This window comes from Psammomys obesus, unplaced genomic scaffold (genome assembly GCF_907164565.1).
Source record: "Psammomys obesus unplaced genomic scaffold, mPsaObe1.curated_primary_1811, whole genome shotgun sequence".
NCBI classification, from domain to species: domain Eukaryota; kingdom Metazoa; phylum Chordata; class Mammalia; order Rodentia; family Muridae; genus Psammomys; species Psammomys obesus.
Window position 1 is genome coordinate 15,238,953 of NW_026596039.1, and position 17,308 is coordinate 15,256,260.

At 38.1% G+C, this 17,308-nt stretch overlaps 1 protein-coding gene across 2 annotated transcripts in view; it reads left to right on the forward strand.

The window, feature by feature from the left end:
* The window catches only part of LOC129687768 (protein NPAT), a 38,041-nt gene extending 22,812 nt beyond the window's left edge, over positions 1–15,229 (forward strand). Inside the window, exons 13-18 of one of the 2 annotated variants that reach the window (XM_055622334.1) lie at positions 1,364–2,995; positions 6,473–6,588; positions 6,670–6,778; positions 10,767–10,827; positions 10,921–12,055; positions 13,462–15,229. In XM_055622334.1, coding sequence (XP_055478309.1) covers positions 1,364–2,995; positions 6,473–6,588; positions 6,670–6,778; positions 10,767–10,827; positions 10,921–12,055; positions 13,462–13,539 — 3,131 coding nt within the window. In that variant the 3' untranslated portion in view covers positions 13,540–15,229. The remainder of the gene's footprint in view (positions 1–1,363; positions 2,996–6,472; positions 6,589–6,669; positions 6,779–10,766; positions 10,828–10,920; positions 12,056–13,461) is intronic. The other variant, XM_055622335.1, reaches the window with a different exon arrangement.
* Positions 15,230–17,308: the final 2,079 nt, after the last annotated feature.

Sequence of the window (17,308 nt, forward strand, 5' to 3'; positions counted from 1 at the left end):
TGTCAATTGAACCTGGGTCCTCTGATAGAGCAGCCAGTGCTCCTAACCACTGAGCCATCTCTCTAGCCTCTTACCTGGTTCTAAATGCCTAATGGCTTCTAGTCTTCAAAAACTAGTTTTGGAGTATCTTCTGTGTAATAACAAAGCTCAACCCTCCGTTCTTAAGCCAAACTATAATTGAGCTTGTGTTCGTTCACATCCAGAAGATTATGCTTCACATAAGCTTTACCATAAAATTAAACTTGTAATTTTACTCTTTCAGAAAGTCTTGCCATTTCATTATGAATCTACTTCCAGGCTAAGAGTGGCAGAATGCTTATGTAGCATAACCCTCAATTCAATCTCTAGCATTGCTATTTTTAAAATTATATCACTTATCCTGTGTATATGTGGCTTAATATAATTTCCGCTAATCTCTCCCTCAATATAGAATTAAGTGGGCTCTGTATACAATATGGTTTTTACTCATTATGATAGTTGCAGGCATATTTCTAGATTTTTCCTATTATGTTTCTTTTCATAGTTGTTCAAATTGTCTAAGTGTGACTGCTGTGAGACTCACTATATTGATGCTACATTGTTTCCTCTTAAATCACCTCATTGGGTACCTCCTTTATAATTCTCCCTCCCCCCCCCCGCATTAGCCTTCTCTTTTATACTATTAGAATTTTCACTGTACTTTATCTTAATTTTCTGTTCTGTATGTTCTTTTCTGACTGTCCTAATCTCTCATTAAATCATTCATTTGAATTCTACAGCCATATATGGTTTCCTTCAATAAATATGTCAAATGTTAAAGTATACACAGAAATCGTGTTAATTGTATAAAATGATCTTGGTCTCATTTCACCACAAAAAAAAAAATATGTAACAGACAAAATAAGGTCAGTAGACATCACAAAATTTGAAAATTCCATCATCCAGAAGGCTGAAGCCTGAGGATCACTGGAAGCTCAAGGCCAGTGTGGGCTACACATACACAGTGAGACCTGTCTTAAAAAGAGAAAGAAGTCAAGATAGGGAAACAACACTTTTTCCACTGTTGGTTAGAGCCAGCTTAGGCCCGTTTTGGCTCCTGGTAAGTATTGGATGTTGTTAAACCTGTATGTTTCCTTCTTTGTGGCGTCTTTATTTCTTAGAAACTTAGGAAACAATTTGACACCTGTTTACAAAACTGTCTGCAACTATACAAGTAATTAGATATTTTGATACCTAGAGAGTGGAAAATAATTTTGCAACAGTCTTAAATTTATTGGTAGGCCAAAAATTAGTATTTCCTTGGCAGTAGGTTGTACAGGAAAAGTGACTGTGTCAGAAGCTAAGCTTTCTCAGCGTAACTTTATACCACACTGCTGTTTTACAGATGGTCAGTCTGGTCGGCCTCCATTTTGTACATCCTATCAAAATGAAGATTTATTATTAAGTGATTTGAAGAATGGCAACAACCAGGATGTTCTTCAGCAAGAATCCCAGGAAAACTTCTCCCAAATAAGCTCTAACACTCAAAAAAAGTCCTCTAAAACAGCTGTACCTGCTGAGCAAAAGAGTGCCCTTGACATTACTTTTGAGTCTGTGTCTAATTTGAGTGACTTTAACCAAAGAGGAAGTTCTGCTGAATGTAATGAACATTGTTCTGAGTTATATACCAGTCAGATGCTCGCTGAAGCTGAAGTGGCTGTGGTTGAAAAGAATTCTTTGTCTCCAGGTATGCTGAATGAACCCCAGTTACAGCCTGATCAACCCAATATGCCAATAACTTCATTTGTGTCTCTTGGTAGTGAAACCAATGATGAAAACTTAATTCTATCTGGGAAAAGTACTCAGCTTTTGTCCCAAAGTACTCCATTAACTGGAAAGCCATCTAAAAGTCAATTTTGTGAAACTTCTAACATAACAAAAGTTAAAACTAATTCCCATGGTTCTGAGTCACCAGATTCTAGTGAAACTCACAACAGTAAAATCGAAACTACTAGTGTATCACCAGTTGCAGCACAGCCACTACCAGATTGCCAGGACAGTTCTCCACTGCAAAGCAAAACATCACCTGCAACTGTTGAAAGTTTAGGTTCAAATGTACCTGAACAGGTAGAAATTCATCTTGAAGAATCCGTCCGTGCAGATAAACAGCTATCCATTGGTTCACCATCTGTTGACCTAAATCATACGGAAAGCAAGATTGAGCCACTCAAGTCTGAGAGCTCTCAAGACCCTTCCTCTTCTGCGAAAGATGGAGATACTGTTTTTCTCTCTTTGAGTGGACATGACAGCTGTGAAGAAGTTGCCCTGGTTCCAGGAGAAGCAAACAGTGTAAAAAATAATCATTCACTTCCTTCAGAATCTGCTGGTTCAGTGGGAGGGTCTCCTGAGACACAAAATACTGATGATAAACTTAGCAACAATTCAACAGAGGTAGATGCATCAAATATTGTTTCTCTGAAAATTATCATTAGTGATGATCCATTTGTTTCCTCAGATGCAGAGCTTAACAGTGCTGTATCTAGTATCAGTGGAGAAAACTTGCCAACTATAATTCTGTCTTCTAAATCTCCTGCCAAAAATACAGAATTTGTTACATGCCTATCTTCAGAAGAAACTACAAGTGCTGTTGTCTCTGTTGAAGTAGGGGATTCTGGCTCAATGGAGCAGAACCTTTTAGTGCTCAAACCTGAAGAACCTGTGGTAAACAACACTCAGAATGAAGATGGCATGGCTTTTTCAGCCAATGTTGCACCATGTGTTTCTAAGGATGGAGGATACATACAGTTGATGCCTGCCACGAGCACAGCATTTGGCAATTCAAGCAACATTCTGATAGCTACATGCATGACTGATCCAACAGCTTTGGGACCAAGTGTCAGTCAGTCTAATGTAGTGGTATTGCCTGGGAACTCCGCACCTATGCCTGCACAGCCTCCTCCACAGCAGTTACAGACACCACCAAAGTCTAACAGTGTATTTGCCGTCAGCCAAGCTGTGTCACCAAACTTTTCACAAGGTAACTCTAAAAGCACATTGGAGGTGAGCCGGGGATATAGTTCAGTGGAAAAGCACTTGTATAGCATGTGCAAGGCCATGGACTCTATCTCCAACACTGAATGAAAAAAGGTACACGCATGTGTGTCTAGTGTAAATGTAAGTGTGCGCACATATTTTGGGACTTCTGTAGATTGTAATCTCCTGTGTGAGATCTCTGGCTAGGAGACAATCTAGACAGTTGATAGGAGAAAACACTCTTCAAATAACTGCCTGTGCCTCTTTCTTGCCACCCAATTCAGCCAGGTTTTGTTTTGAATCTGGTAGGCTATAGCTTTGTTTTTTTCTTTATACAGTTTTTAATCCACAACACTAAGCTTTGAGAAAGAAAAGAAAGTGTTATTACTTACATAGTTGTATACATACTTAAACTCAATGTTGTTAGAATATTAATTTATTATAGTCATAGTTGTTAAGAAATTTGTCATTTAGAAAGACTTTCAGGAAAGACTTGAATTCTATAAAACGTTCCTTAATTTCTCATTATCATCTACTTAAAATGATTCAAATCCTTGGGGGCTCTGTGCTCGTTGCATGCTGGTTTGCATGCAGTTAGTAATTGATACACATATCAGTTGATTTATGTTTCTCAGAGACAAGACTTAACAGATTCACCTATATTTCCATGTGCACTGATTTATAGACGTTCAGTGAAATGTAATTAAATGTTACCAGCTAGCTATTAAACTTAGTTTATTTCAAAATAGATAAAAGGCGAGGTCAGAACTGGTACAGAATATAAAACTTGACTTAGGCTTAAAGAAATGAGGTAAGATTTGAAATTAGGAAAAGTCCTTATGCCAAGTGAAGAATAAGTGTTCATGGATGTTTGGGAACTGACAGGGTAGTTAGTGTATTCGGAAAAGATGTGTTTATAGAACAGAACTAAATTGCCACAGCTTTACTTGTGGCTTACTCCTAAAGACTGTGTACACACTGTCCTTTCCCTGGTGGTTTCATCTAGTTATAAAAGTATGTCTTTTTTTATTAGTATTAAGGTATAATACATTGGGTAAAGAGTTTGGGGCTATAAGTATTCATTTGGAGTTTAGGTTTTTTGAATCAAGGTTCAAACATGAAACATTCACTAAGTTTCTAATTAGTTTCACCCTTTTGTATTAGAGAAAGCAGTATGTAATGTAATCTTCTAGTTACAGAGTCTCAAGCTTAGGATATTCTTGCTTTAGATTTACTTTTTCTCGATTTGCTAGCCTTGTCACTGAAATCAGTTTAAAAAGAAAAATTGTCTTAGTTATGGTTACCATTGCTGTGATAAAACATCGTGGCTAAATGCGACTGGGGGGCGGGGCGTTACTTTATAATGGGGGCAGGAACTCAATTGAGGCAGGAGCCTGAAGGCAGGAGCTGAGCAGAAGCCGTAAACGTGTGCTGCTTATTGCTTGTCTACGCCCTGGCTGGCTCCCCATGGTTTGCTCAGCCTGCTTCCTCACAGGACCCAGGGTCGGCAACCCGCAGTGGACTGGGGCCTTCCACATCAACTAGAAAGAAAATGCGCTGCAGGCTTGCCCACAGCCCAGTCTTAGGGAGGCAGTTTTTCAGTTAACTCTACCTCGTTTCATGTTGACATAGAACTAGCCAGCTTAATTGACCCCTTGTCAGCTTGACACACAAATAATAAGCCATAACCTTTCTTTTCTTGTTCTTCACCAAAATCAGACATCAGTATCAACATTACAGTATAAACATTCCAAGTTTTAAAAGACCATAGTCTTTTGGTTTTTCGAGACAGGCTTTATCTGTGTATCCTTGGCTGTCCTGGACTCCCCTTGTAGACCAGGCTGGCCTTGAATTTACAGAGATCCACCTGACTCTGCTTTCCCCTCCCCAAGTGCTGTCAATACAGGCGTTCGCCACTGCACCTGTCTCCAAAGTCTTTAAAAATGCAGACAATTAAAAATTCATTTTCTCGTGACTATAGACATAGTTCAGTGTTTAAGAGCAATAGCTGTTCTTCTAGAGGACCCAACTTCAGTTCCCAGCACCCACATGGCAGATCACAACTCCAGGGGATCTGGCATCCTCAAACAGACATAAGTGCATGCAAAACACAACATTAAAATAATAAAAAATTTAATTCAGTCTCTTTAAAATAGGCATCCTCTTAAAATCCAATCTTTAATATTCAAAGTCTTTCAACTATGTGTTCCTGTCAAATCAAAAAATCAATTCAAATACTTTATCACTTCAAGAGGGAGGAACTAGGGCACTGTCACAATCTGAACAAAGTTAACACCAAACAGTATATTTTATATACTGTTTATTTATATATTTATTTATATATTTTTATATAAATATTTGCATATATGTGTGTGCATATATATATATATATATAGTTGGTATTTATACCAACAGTATAAATAATTCAGTGTTCAATGTCTGAGAGTCATGATCTTCTGGGCTCCTCCAAAGTGACCCAGAGAGCTTAGGAAACTTCTCTGCCTCTGCCTTCTGCAGCACACACAGCTTGTCTTCTGTGCTATGGCTGGTTCCACTCCACCTCTGCTGCTGATTTTGGTGGTTATCCAATGGTGCTGCCATCTCTAAAAATGCTGGGGTCCCTTGCTGCAACTGAGCAGACACGCCTTGGCTTTCTTCAGGGACTCCAGCCCTTCTATACAGTGCCAAGCCTCACTTGGTCTTTATGACCTTCACTTCGTCTTCATTCCTTCAAAATCTGGGTGGCTCTTAAACTACTGAGTTTGGCTACCAGTATGAGGTACAATCTTGGTTGCTTCTGGAACAGAGCTTCTTTGTGCTGATGCCAAGAAAACACTTGTAGACGACTTTACCTCATTGATTCTAGTCTCTTTATCACAGCTGATTCTTGAGCACCAGCTGACCAGCTTCAGCTGTCCCAGCAAAGCTAAGGTTTTACTTTAGTAGTTCCGGTCTCTCCTTAATCACAACCAATTCTTTAGCACCAGCTGACAAGACACTACAGAGTCTTCATACAAAACACCTGGTAGATTCTTTGTTTCACTCTGAGACTTAGCAAGCCAGGCTTCCATTGTCTGCATTGTTCTCAATATTCTCATCTTCTAAGAGCCTACAGAACATCCCACTGAGCTCTCAACACTCAACTACTCCCAAAGTTCTTCATAGTCCTCTCAAAAATAACATGGGCGGCAGGTCTGTCAGTGATACCTTACTCCTGGTACCAGCTTCTGGTTTAGTTAGGGTTATTGTCATGAAACACGTGACCAAAAGAAACTTGAGAGGAAAGGGTTTATTTTTTACTCATAGTTTTACATAATAGTTCATCATTAAAAAGCAGTGGAGGCAGGAACCTGGAGGCTGGAGCAAATGCAGAGATTGTCGGGGAAGAAGATTTGGTCAAAAAATTTGTTTCAGTTACTTTGACATTTGTTGTCAAAATATTTAGGGATGAAATCTGATATTAATGAGAATTGTTTTTTAGGATCTGCCATCATAATTGCTTCCCCAGTCCAGCCTGTACTTCAAGGAATGGTGGGAATGATACCTGTGTCTGTAGTTGGACAGAATGGAAATACATTCTCTACTCCTCCCCAGCAGGTAACATTTATGAACTAAAAATAGGGTGGGAATGAGTTTCAAATAGCATAATTACTGGGTTTTTTTCTTGCTTTCCCCTAGGTCCTTCATATGCCTTTAGCAGCACCTGTTTGTAATAGAAGTATCACTCAATTTCCCATTCCTCAAAAATCTCAGAAGGCTCAGGCACTCAGAAACAAGCCTATTACAGGTATTTTAAAATCAACTTTGTATCTTAGAAGAAATAACTGAATGTTTTCTTCTTGAATTCCTGTACCATCTCTATTCATGTCAAAACCTGAGTTACTCTTAACACATATTTCTCTTAGTTCAAGTAATCATTATTTTCTGTCCTATCAGTAGTGTCCTACTCTGCTGTTCTTTTTTTCTTTTTTTTGGAAATCCTCAGTTTTCTACTTCGTCATATATTTGTTAGCTGAGTGACCCTTCTTCCTCATCCCTGTTAAAATAGATAACTTCCTAACTAAGCAATTTCAGGAATCCCTGTTGCTCATAGGATAAAATTGAAGCTCCTAGCCTAGTGTGGTGGCAAATTCTGTTTATCCCATACCTGGGACACTGAAATAAGAAGCTAGAACATGCTGAAAAATTAGTGAGACCCCTTCTTGAGAAAAGGAAAGGAAGTGAAACAATCCTCTGATCCTAAGTATTCCCTGAGGATCTTTCAGGAATTTCACCGGAGTGTGTTACAATATGTCCCTGCTTTTCCTTCCTCCTCTCTCGCTCGCTCTCATTGCTTCTACCTCCCTTCCTTCTCTTCTCTCCCCAGTTCTCACTGGAGCATGCTGTGATACCTCCCTGCCCCCCCCTCTCTCATTCTCTCTCGCTCACACATATTCTGTCTTTCTCTATAGCTCTTATTTGTTTTTGATTTGTTCGGCTAGGAACTTTTCAGTCTTGTTAATCTTTACAAAGAATTGGCTCTTTATGAGATTAATTCTTTGTATTATTTTCTATAATACTGTTTTTTTTTTTTTTTTTTTTGCTGAAACCTTGAGATGCATTCATGTTTTTTTTTACATTGTTTTTGAAGAGATGTTAACAAACATCTACTTACCCCAGATAAGGAACCAGGAAAGTGACCACAAACCAGAGTCTTAACTTGGTGAACCAATGAGCTTTATTAGATTTACTTACAGGAATTTGGGTGAGGGGTTACTAACAGAAGTAAAAATGACTCAGGCTGCTGCATCACCAAAAAGCCCACACAAGCCTAGGTGACAGCTCACAAAATGTAGAAACCTGAAGTGTACTGCATAACTCAGGTGCTTGGAGTCCTTTCCAGGTAGCTCTGTTGATCTGAGCCTCTTCCAGGCTTGGGGGCTAGTCTCTGCCTTTTGTAGGCAGCCTGGCTGATCTACCTTTTCAGGTTCCTCTGCTGGTCTGTGACTGTCTATACTATTACTGTCCTTACTGTTTATATATGCTGGTGATGGAGGGAGGGACCTAGTGACTGATCCACCTTAGTGACTTCCTGAAGCTAGGAAGTTGTTTATTAACTGAGCTTAAGGAGCTACCCTATAGGATGCAGTTTACTTCCCTTTTAACATCCCATGTCTTAAGGAGCTCCCCTGCTAGATGGAGGCCTTTAATCTAAGGAAACTGCTATACAGCAACCATTAGATTATTTATTTAGGATCGCTCTAGTTAATCATAAGTATTAATTAGTGTGCAAGTGCCTAGTTTCTTGTCTAGGTCATGGATTGATTTCCTTGTCTGTTTGAATCATCTATTAGCATTGATTATAGTGGAATTTCTTACAGTGCTGGCTTGGTTGTGAATTGATTTTTGTTTGGTTTTTTTGTTTTGTATTGTTTTGTTTTTGAGTCAGGGTTTCTTCATGTAGCCTTGCTGTCCTGTAACTCTCCCTGTAGACCAGGTTGGCCTAAAACTTATGAAATCTGTGTGCCTCTGCCTCCTGAGTGCTGGGACTACAGGTGTGCACAACTACCACTCAGTGTCTTAGAATATTTTTATTTATGAACTTTGAGGGGTAATTTGTGGGATGTAGCAATTGTAGTTTAGAACTGCTTACTTTCAGAGCTTGAAATATCTTTTCCTGCTTTTTTGACTTGTTGTTGACAAGAGATCGCATATTTCTGCCTTTGTTTTGTGAGTTGGTGTTTTCCCTTACAGTTTTTACTATTGTTTCTTTGCCCTAAAATTTTGGGCTATTATATGTTGTAGGAATGCCCTTTTCTGGCCACTATTGTTATTATTTTCTTTTTTCTTTTCCTTTTGTCTATTTTATGTATATGACTGTTACATGCCTGGTGCCCACATATGTTAAAGGAGGGCACTGTATCCCCTAGAACTGGATGGTTGTGAGCTACCATATAGGTTCTCAGAAGTGAACCCAAGTCTTCTGGAAGAACAGTCAGTGCTCCGAACCACTGAGCCAGGTCTCTTGTTTGAGGTCCTTAATACTTCTTGTGTTTGGATCTCTTTCTTTCTCTTGACTTGGAAAATTCTTGGCTATAGTTTCATTGAACAGTGTCAGAGCCTTTGGATTTTATCAGCTCCTTCTAATTCTGGATTCAGGTTTGGTCTCTTGAATATAATCCTTTTTCCTAAAAATTTACTTCTTTTTTTTCCCCCTCTTTATATATGTCTATATTATTGTCACAGCCTATTCCCCATTCCTCGACATTCATTCACTCTGCTTGCTTTTGTGTGTTGACAGTACTTTCTGTTGTGGCCTCATTTGATGATTGAGTCTTTCGTTTCTAGAATTTTTCTGTGGGTCTTTTATCATCTCAACTTCTTTCGTGACATTTGTTTTTTTTTTTTTTTTTTTTTTTTTATTTGTCCTTCAAATTATTGATTATTTTATGCACTGTAGTAACTAATTCTCTTGTCTAGGTCATGGATTGATTTCCTTGTCTGTTTGTTTGAATAATCTATATAGTTGTTGATCCTGTTTTGAAATAGGACACTGAAATCTTTTTAAAATAGAAGGATGCAAGTATGTAAATATTCAAGTAAAAAGGAACTGGAAAAGGGGAGCAGTAAGAATGATAAGGTATATGGTTAGAAGCATGAAAACCATAGGGAAAATATTGTGTGTGTTAGGTTTTTAGAAAGGAAGGCTAGATTAACTTAAGGCTTAACTTAACTTAACTTAAGGCTAAAGCCTTAAGTTATACCTGAACTCTTAAAAGTACAAAAGTAAATACTAAAAAATAGCAGTAATAAAAAGGAAATTCAGAAAATGTAAGTCAGAGATTAAATACAAACTAAAATTAATGAGAAGAGCGTATTTTACCTTGGTTCAGTCTATAACGATGCTGTAGCAAGTTCTGCCCAAAGTATCCATACAGCTTCTCCTTGCTGTTACCAGGGTGGGGGCTGTTGAGAGTCAGCTCCGGACCCATTACTCCACCTCTGCTGCCGTCTCTGTCTGCTGCTTGGAGTCTTGTTCCCTTCAGGATGCTGCAACACATCATTCTGCAGCTTTTTCTGAAGTCCTGGTATCCGGCTCTTTTATTTAACAGCCCTGGCTTGTCCTGGAACTCTGTAGGACAGGCTGGCCTTGAACTCAGAGAGATCCTCATACCTCTGCTTCCTGTTGGCTGGAATAAAAGGCTTGTGCCTCAATGCCACCACCCAACCCCAAGGTGCTTTCATAAACAGCTACCTTGATTTAAGTATAGTTGACTTCCCTTCTCAGTTTCTTTGACATTTGCAAATTCAAACAGCCACAGGCAGAACAATTCTGAAAAGTTAAAAAATATATTTTTGCCAAATAGACTTTTCTCATCATTTTCTCCTTGAACAGTACAATATTAGCTATTAACATGGTATTTTATTTTTGTTATACCACATGAATAACCTAAGGATATGCCTCTGTTACATGTAAGGAGCCTGGCAGTATACATTTTTCTGTAAGGAGCCTGGCAGTATACATGCATTAGTATCCATTCACTCAAAAGCACTAGGAGAGAATTGGTGCAGTAAGTGTCATTTGGAACATTAGAAGTTGTGACTCTGAAGGCTGAATTCATATTTGCCTAAAATTAAAGCAAAAAGTATGTGAAAGTGGTTTTGGATTTTTTTTTTTTTTTGCAAATTAGCTGTTTTTCTCATGTATAACATTATCACCTGGCTCATTCTCTTTCAGAAGAGTGGATTCTTTCACAGCTGTTTCTCTTTTCTAATGAATTAATTTATAATTTCAGGAAAACAGGTAAATAATTTGACAGATTTATCCAGTCTTTCAGAAGCATGTCATACGCACAGGTGAGCATAAAGTACTTTTTATCATAGATTATCAAAATTCCTAAATGATATTTTTTAGGCTGTTAAAAATGAGCTGTTTTATTTTTATTTCAGTAGAACTGAAGCTTCTGATAAGACTATTGCCACTGATTGCGAGAAAAAATTGGAAGAGAGCACGATTCCCCTCTTAGCAGAGAGGGCAGCTCCTGCCAGCAAGCCATTTGAAAGTCATCGGCGGGTGCTCTGTTTCGATAGCACAGTTTCTTCTATAACAAATACACAGGAGCCACTATATAAGATAACGTCCCAAAACAAAGAAAAGAAGGAAACATCTTTTCCTCATCCTAACTCATCCGTTGTGTCCTCCACCTTAAAACCGCCTCCTAATAATGCCAGTAAAAGAGAGAGAGAAAAAACTGTGCCCAAGATTTTATCTAAATCTGAAACTGCCTTTAACCGACACACCACTGTGAAAGAAATTCAGTCTGAAAAGAAAGTTTCCCCCACAGAAATGGCCCTTGAATCTTTCAATAAAGCAACAGCTAACAAGGAGAATGAATTGTGCAGTGATGGGGAAAGGCAGAAGAATCCAGACACTTCAAAACTGCCTGTCGGCCAGCAGAATGGAAGCTTGCGGAATGAAAAAACTATAGCTTCACTGCAAGAATTGACCAAAAAGCAAGCCACATCCTCAAACAATAAAAATGTAACTTCTATAGGAGGAACTGTAAAGGACCTAAAACAAGAGCAGAGCAAATCTGCCAGTTCCTTAATTGCTGCAGAAATATTGCAAGATGTTGCATTGCACAGCCCCACAAACAGGATTGCTGATACTGATTCGCCAGTACCCCGGACGCCTGGCTCAGGAACAGGGGAGAAGCATAGAGAAGAAGCCGCTGGCAGCATGAAGGCCCCCGCTAATAGACGCTTTGGTGAAGAGGGCAGCATGCCCAGAATGACGATCCCTCCTGTCACTGCAGACTTACCTGCCTGCAGCCCAGCCAGTGAAACAGGCAGTGAAAATAGTGTGAGCATGGCTGCCCACACCCTCATGATTCTCTCTAGAGCAGCAATTGCTAGGACTACAGCCACTCCTCTGAAAGATAACACACAGCAATTTAGAACATCTTCAAGGAGCACTACAAAAAAGCGAAAACTTGAGGAATTAGATGAGCGGGAGCGAAACTCCCGTTCTTCTAGTAAAAATCCTGCAAATTCATCAGTACCAGTGAAAAAGAAGAAAATCAAGGCAAGTGTGAAAGTTTTTATTTCAACTCCACTTGTGTGGCTTCCTTCAGTGTTCACATTAGAGAGCTCAGTACTATTTTGCTGTAGCTACATAACCAAATGTGCCCTCAAGACCATGCCCTTAGTGTTTCCTGGTCATAACGATACAGGCTGTCTATATGTGTCATTGTTAGGAGGAATGAATGCTCTGTCATGGTATCACCTAGGAGTTTTCATGCGACTACAGAAAGACTGAGTAACCACCGTTATATGAATTACCAAGTAATGCACCTTCCTTACTTTAACTTGAAGTTTTTACATGTTCCTTATTTCTTCCATAGACTATAATGCTGGTTAACCTGGCAGAGTGCAGAAAAACTCATGTCCTCTTGTTTTTTTCTTTAACCATGGTTATCTGTAGTAAGGCAACGCAAACATAGTAGCATTGACAGATGAAATGCATTTATTTAAAATTTGTTTTACTAAGTAGATTAATTGGAAAGTATGAATGCCATAGTGAAAGAGTAATAGGTTAGAAAAGTGGCATTTAAGTTTGGTGTCCTGCAAGCCTGAGTATGAATTCTCTATCTAGTGTTTGTCGTCATTCTTGTCACTGTTCATGGTTTGTTTGGTTTTTTTGGGGGGAGGGAGGGTTCGTTTTTTCAAGGGTTACTCTGTGTAGCCTTAGCTGTCCTGTACTCACGTTGTAGACTAGGCTGGCCTAGAACTCACAGAGATCCACCTGCCTCTGCCTCTCAGAGTGCTGTGTTACACGGTGCACCACTTTGCCCAGCCGACTGTTCATGCTTAATCTGTGGGCTCTTCGTCCATGCCTTCCCATTTAACATAAAATCCTAACATCTTAACCTGTGGTTTTTTGTAGCCTATTATAGTCTACTGTTCTAAAAAGCATCTCTGGCTTAATGTTTGGAACTTGGTGTGTGAATAATACTCTTTGATGTGTGTTAGCAAACGGGGCAGCTGAAAAACATGCATACCATCAAGGCTGGCCAACTATATAAAACCATACAGTAGAAGCAGATAAACTCCCACAGCAGTCCTCTGAGCTTACATATGCACATCCATGCACGCGCACACAAACACATGTACAAAATGCTATTTAAGGTTTATGATTGACAGAATGACCACCTTAGGAAGTATGTCTCGTCTCAGTATTCATATATATATACTTTGGATTTGTTTTTTGCCCTAAACGAACATTGAATTACAATTAAAATGTATTTTAACATTGGGATGATAAAACCTGTTTTTTTTTTCCTGTAGAAATATCATTTTAACAGATTAAAAAGTGATGCAATTTTAATAATAAAAAACCCAGTATAATGTTTAAAGTGATTTACTAAAAAAATTATATGGCCTAGAGTTTATTGTTTTTCCTTCTCTCCTTTTTTGTTTTTGTTTTGACAGAAAAAGAAGCTGCCTAGTTCATTTCCAGCAGGAATGGATGTGGACAAATTCTTGTTATCATTGCATTATGATGAGTGAACACCCTGGCATAGAGAACAGTAGCTATTTAAAACTAATGTCCTTCAAACTGCGTGTAGGAAGTGGGCCAGTGACAGACTCTGTAAACATGACCTGCACTTTGATTGTATGAGATCTCACTTTATACCTAAGTCACGCTGTTTCTGAAGCAGCCCCTACTTTGTAAATAGACTTTCTTGGCATATTTCTATTTTAGAAAAAAGAACATGCGCAGAAATATAAGTAAAGCCAATCTGCAAAACTGTACAGCTTTGACACTGTATATTGTATATGTGTATATCGTGTAGAAATAGAGCTTAAATCAACCTAATGTTCCCATACTGTCTTGACTTCCTGTGGTGCCCAAGGCTTATTCTTCTGGAGTAGTTTCTTGTCTCTTTTGGAGGGAGATAATAGTTATTCTTACAAATTACCTTCAGCTGATGTTATGATAAGACACTTAAATATACAGCCTCTAAGTAAAAGTTAATAATGATAACCACCTCAACTGGTTAGTAAAGTGTCTAATCAGAAAGCAACAGTTTGATGATTTTTTTCCTTAGAGTCGATACTTTATCACCCTTTCTCATAAATTCAGTAAAAATTATATTTCTGAAGTTTTATACTTTCTTCTGATCATCTGTTCTCTTTGTTTTAAAGAGAGTTTTATAAACCATTTATTAAGTGTTCTGATAATTTCACTTACAACTTTTTGAAATCTTTTACAGAACATTAAGTGGTTAGACTATTGAGCCATAAAAATTTGAGTTATGTAGTAGTTGAGAATTCTTGATTATATATAAACTTGCCCTAAGCCCTGGGGATACAAAGAATTGCACTAATTCATAGAATTTTTTTGCATACTAGTGACCAATGCACATTTAATTTAAATCTTGTATGTAAAAGCTTATGTGGATGATCGTCTTCTGGTGTCTTTGAAAGTCATGTCCATCATAAGATGTAAAAATGCAAATCATAGTTCTATTGTAATTTAGTTTATCCTAAAATGGGATGTGTAAATACCTGTGTTCATACTTCACCTATAGAACATTGTGTTCTTTAAAGTGTTATAAATAGTTACTCTCAAAAGGTCCTTAAGGGGAGTGAGAGGTGCCTTCTCTGTGGTGGACTGACTCATCAACAACAGTCAAGTTGGAAAGCTGGTTTAAACTTTGAAGTAATGACAGAAATTATCATTAATACTTGACCGATTGTGCCTAGATATTGAAGTGTTTTCTTAAGTTCTTACTGTTTAACTAAATATCGGTATATTAGGATTTTTTTTTCTACGGGTGTATATTTTATTAAAAAGTCACTTTCTTCAACCATTTTTTGTACTGGGCCTTTAACAAATAAATCCATCCTACTGTAACAACAACAAAAAGTCTTCAATATAGAAATTATGTCTTTAATTGCTAGACTTTACTATATAAATTTATATTGTGAGAAATTTTTATATGACTATGCTCTATTCGTAAGGAACTAAATAATCATACAGTTAATGTTTACATAACTCAGCTTGGGTCTATCCTACAGTTAGGTTTGAATAAATATATTTTCATTAACTTTACATGTTTGGCTTTATATTGACAGTCCTATTTAGAAATTTTTGGTTAAATTTCTTTGCAGCTTAGTTAATTCCTACTGTTTTTCAGGAGTTGACTTAATGCAGAAAATTACAGATTTTCTTATTTAACGTATGTTTATGTGCTGCATAATGAGAATTCATATATAAATTAACTTTTTTATTATAGTTGTATGTGTTTTTTTTTTTTTTTCTGTCTTTCCTGTAGCTCAGGCTGGCTTAGAATTCATTATATAGTGAAGAGTGACTTTGACTTCCTGGTCTCCCTTCTCTACCTCCTAAGAGCTAGTAACGCAGGCATGTACCATTCCCACAGCTTCTTCGGCATTCTCTTTGTTCTTTGTTTTGCTTTTTGAGACAGGGTCTCTACTCCTGGCTGTCTTTGTATAGACAGGCTAGCATCAAATTCCCAGGGACCTTCTGCCTGCCTCCAAAGTTCTAGGGATTAAAAGGTGTGCGTTATCACTCCTGACCTTCAAGGTTCTTAGTGAACTAGCCTGAATCACTAGGCAAAACAAAGACAGTTTGCATAGATACAACCAGAGGAGATGCCAGGTATTTTTCATTTCTCTCTGCCACTTTGCCTTAAGATACGGTTTTCACTGGGCCTGGAGCTTGATAATGTTCGGCTCTGCTGGCTGGCCAGCAAGGGTGCAAGTACACACAACCATACCCAGCCTTCTACATGGGCCCTGGGAATCCGAATTAGATATTCATGGGTACATAGCAAATACTTAGCCATGAGTTGTCTGCTCTGCCTTCATTTTATGGAGTTTTTTTGTTTGGGTTTGTTTTTTCTTTTTATGTTTGTTTGGTTTTGGTTTTGGTGTTTTGAGACAGGGTTTTCCTCTGTAGTCTTGGCTGTCCTGCACTTGCTTTTTAGACCAAACTGGCCTCAAACTCACAGCTATCCACCTACCTCCGCCTCCCTTTTCCCCGCCCCTAGGTGTGCGCTACCACACCTGGCATTTTGTTTTGTTTTGTTATTTTCAGGATAGGGTTCCGCTGGATAGCCCTGGCTGTCCTGGAGCTTGCTCTGTAGACCAGGCTGGCCTCAAACTCAAGAGATCTGCCTGTCTTTGCCTCCCAAGTGCTGGGATTAAAAATGTGCTCTGCTGCTGCCATCACCACCTCAGTTGATTTTACTGGTTTTTGTTTGTTTTCGTTTTTGTTCTTTTATTGTTACAAATAAAAACACCACGAAGCATTTTCATAAAGAAATATTTGTTTACACTCATTTATTATTTCCTTAGAAGATATTTTATCAGTTTACATTTCTACCAGCAAGTAGTTGTCTCTTCTAAGCCAGATGTTTATCTGTTACCAGATGCATATCCAACTAAATCATCACTTTTATTTAACTTGTTCGATATAGCAGTTAGCTTTTAATCCACATGGAATTTGTTTGGGTAACTAGTATGAAGAAATGACCAAAGAATACTTTTCCTGTAAGTTTTTTGAAATAAGCTTTCTTTTCCCATATTCACTTGTATTTCATCCTACCACGATTTACAATTGTTTACAATTTTATTCTATCTAAACATTTGTTCTGTAAAAGTAGCTTGTCTAATTTGTGTGCTGTTTTATGATATGTGATACATATGTTGTGTTGCTCTTCAGAAACCCAAAATGTTTTAAATTATGAAACCCAATTTGCTCCAGAGGTTGAGAGTCAGGAATTTCAGACTCATATTTATTCATCTGTATATAAACTAATATACTGTGTGCACAGATTGTATTATGTTCATTAGTTGCATCATAACTCTAGTTGGTATTCATGCTTTTTCAAGTGTGCCTTTTCTACTTCCTAATTCAGAATTACACATTTTCAAACTAAATATACATTGAAATAAATTTTTGAAGTACATTAAGGTTATAGCTTAATTGACCTGAATAGCAAGTGGAGGCCAAGATGGTGGCAGAACCCTGTAATCCCAGCATTCAAGAGGCTGAGGCTGGGGCATTGCCATGAGCAAATGGCAAAGATCATAAGGTAAGTATCAGTAAAGTTTTTCAGGGGTTCATTTCATTTCGGTTTTTGGTTTTTGAGACAGGATCTTTCTGTGTAGCTCTGGCTGGCCAGTAGCTCACTGTAGACCAGGATAGCTTGAACTCCAAAGGGAGTGCCACTATGTGTGGTACTTGATAAAGTTTTGGTTGTTGGAACTGTGTAGAGATGTTACTCCTTAGTTAATGTAAACTTTC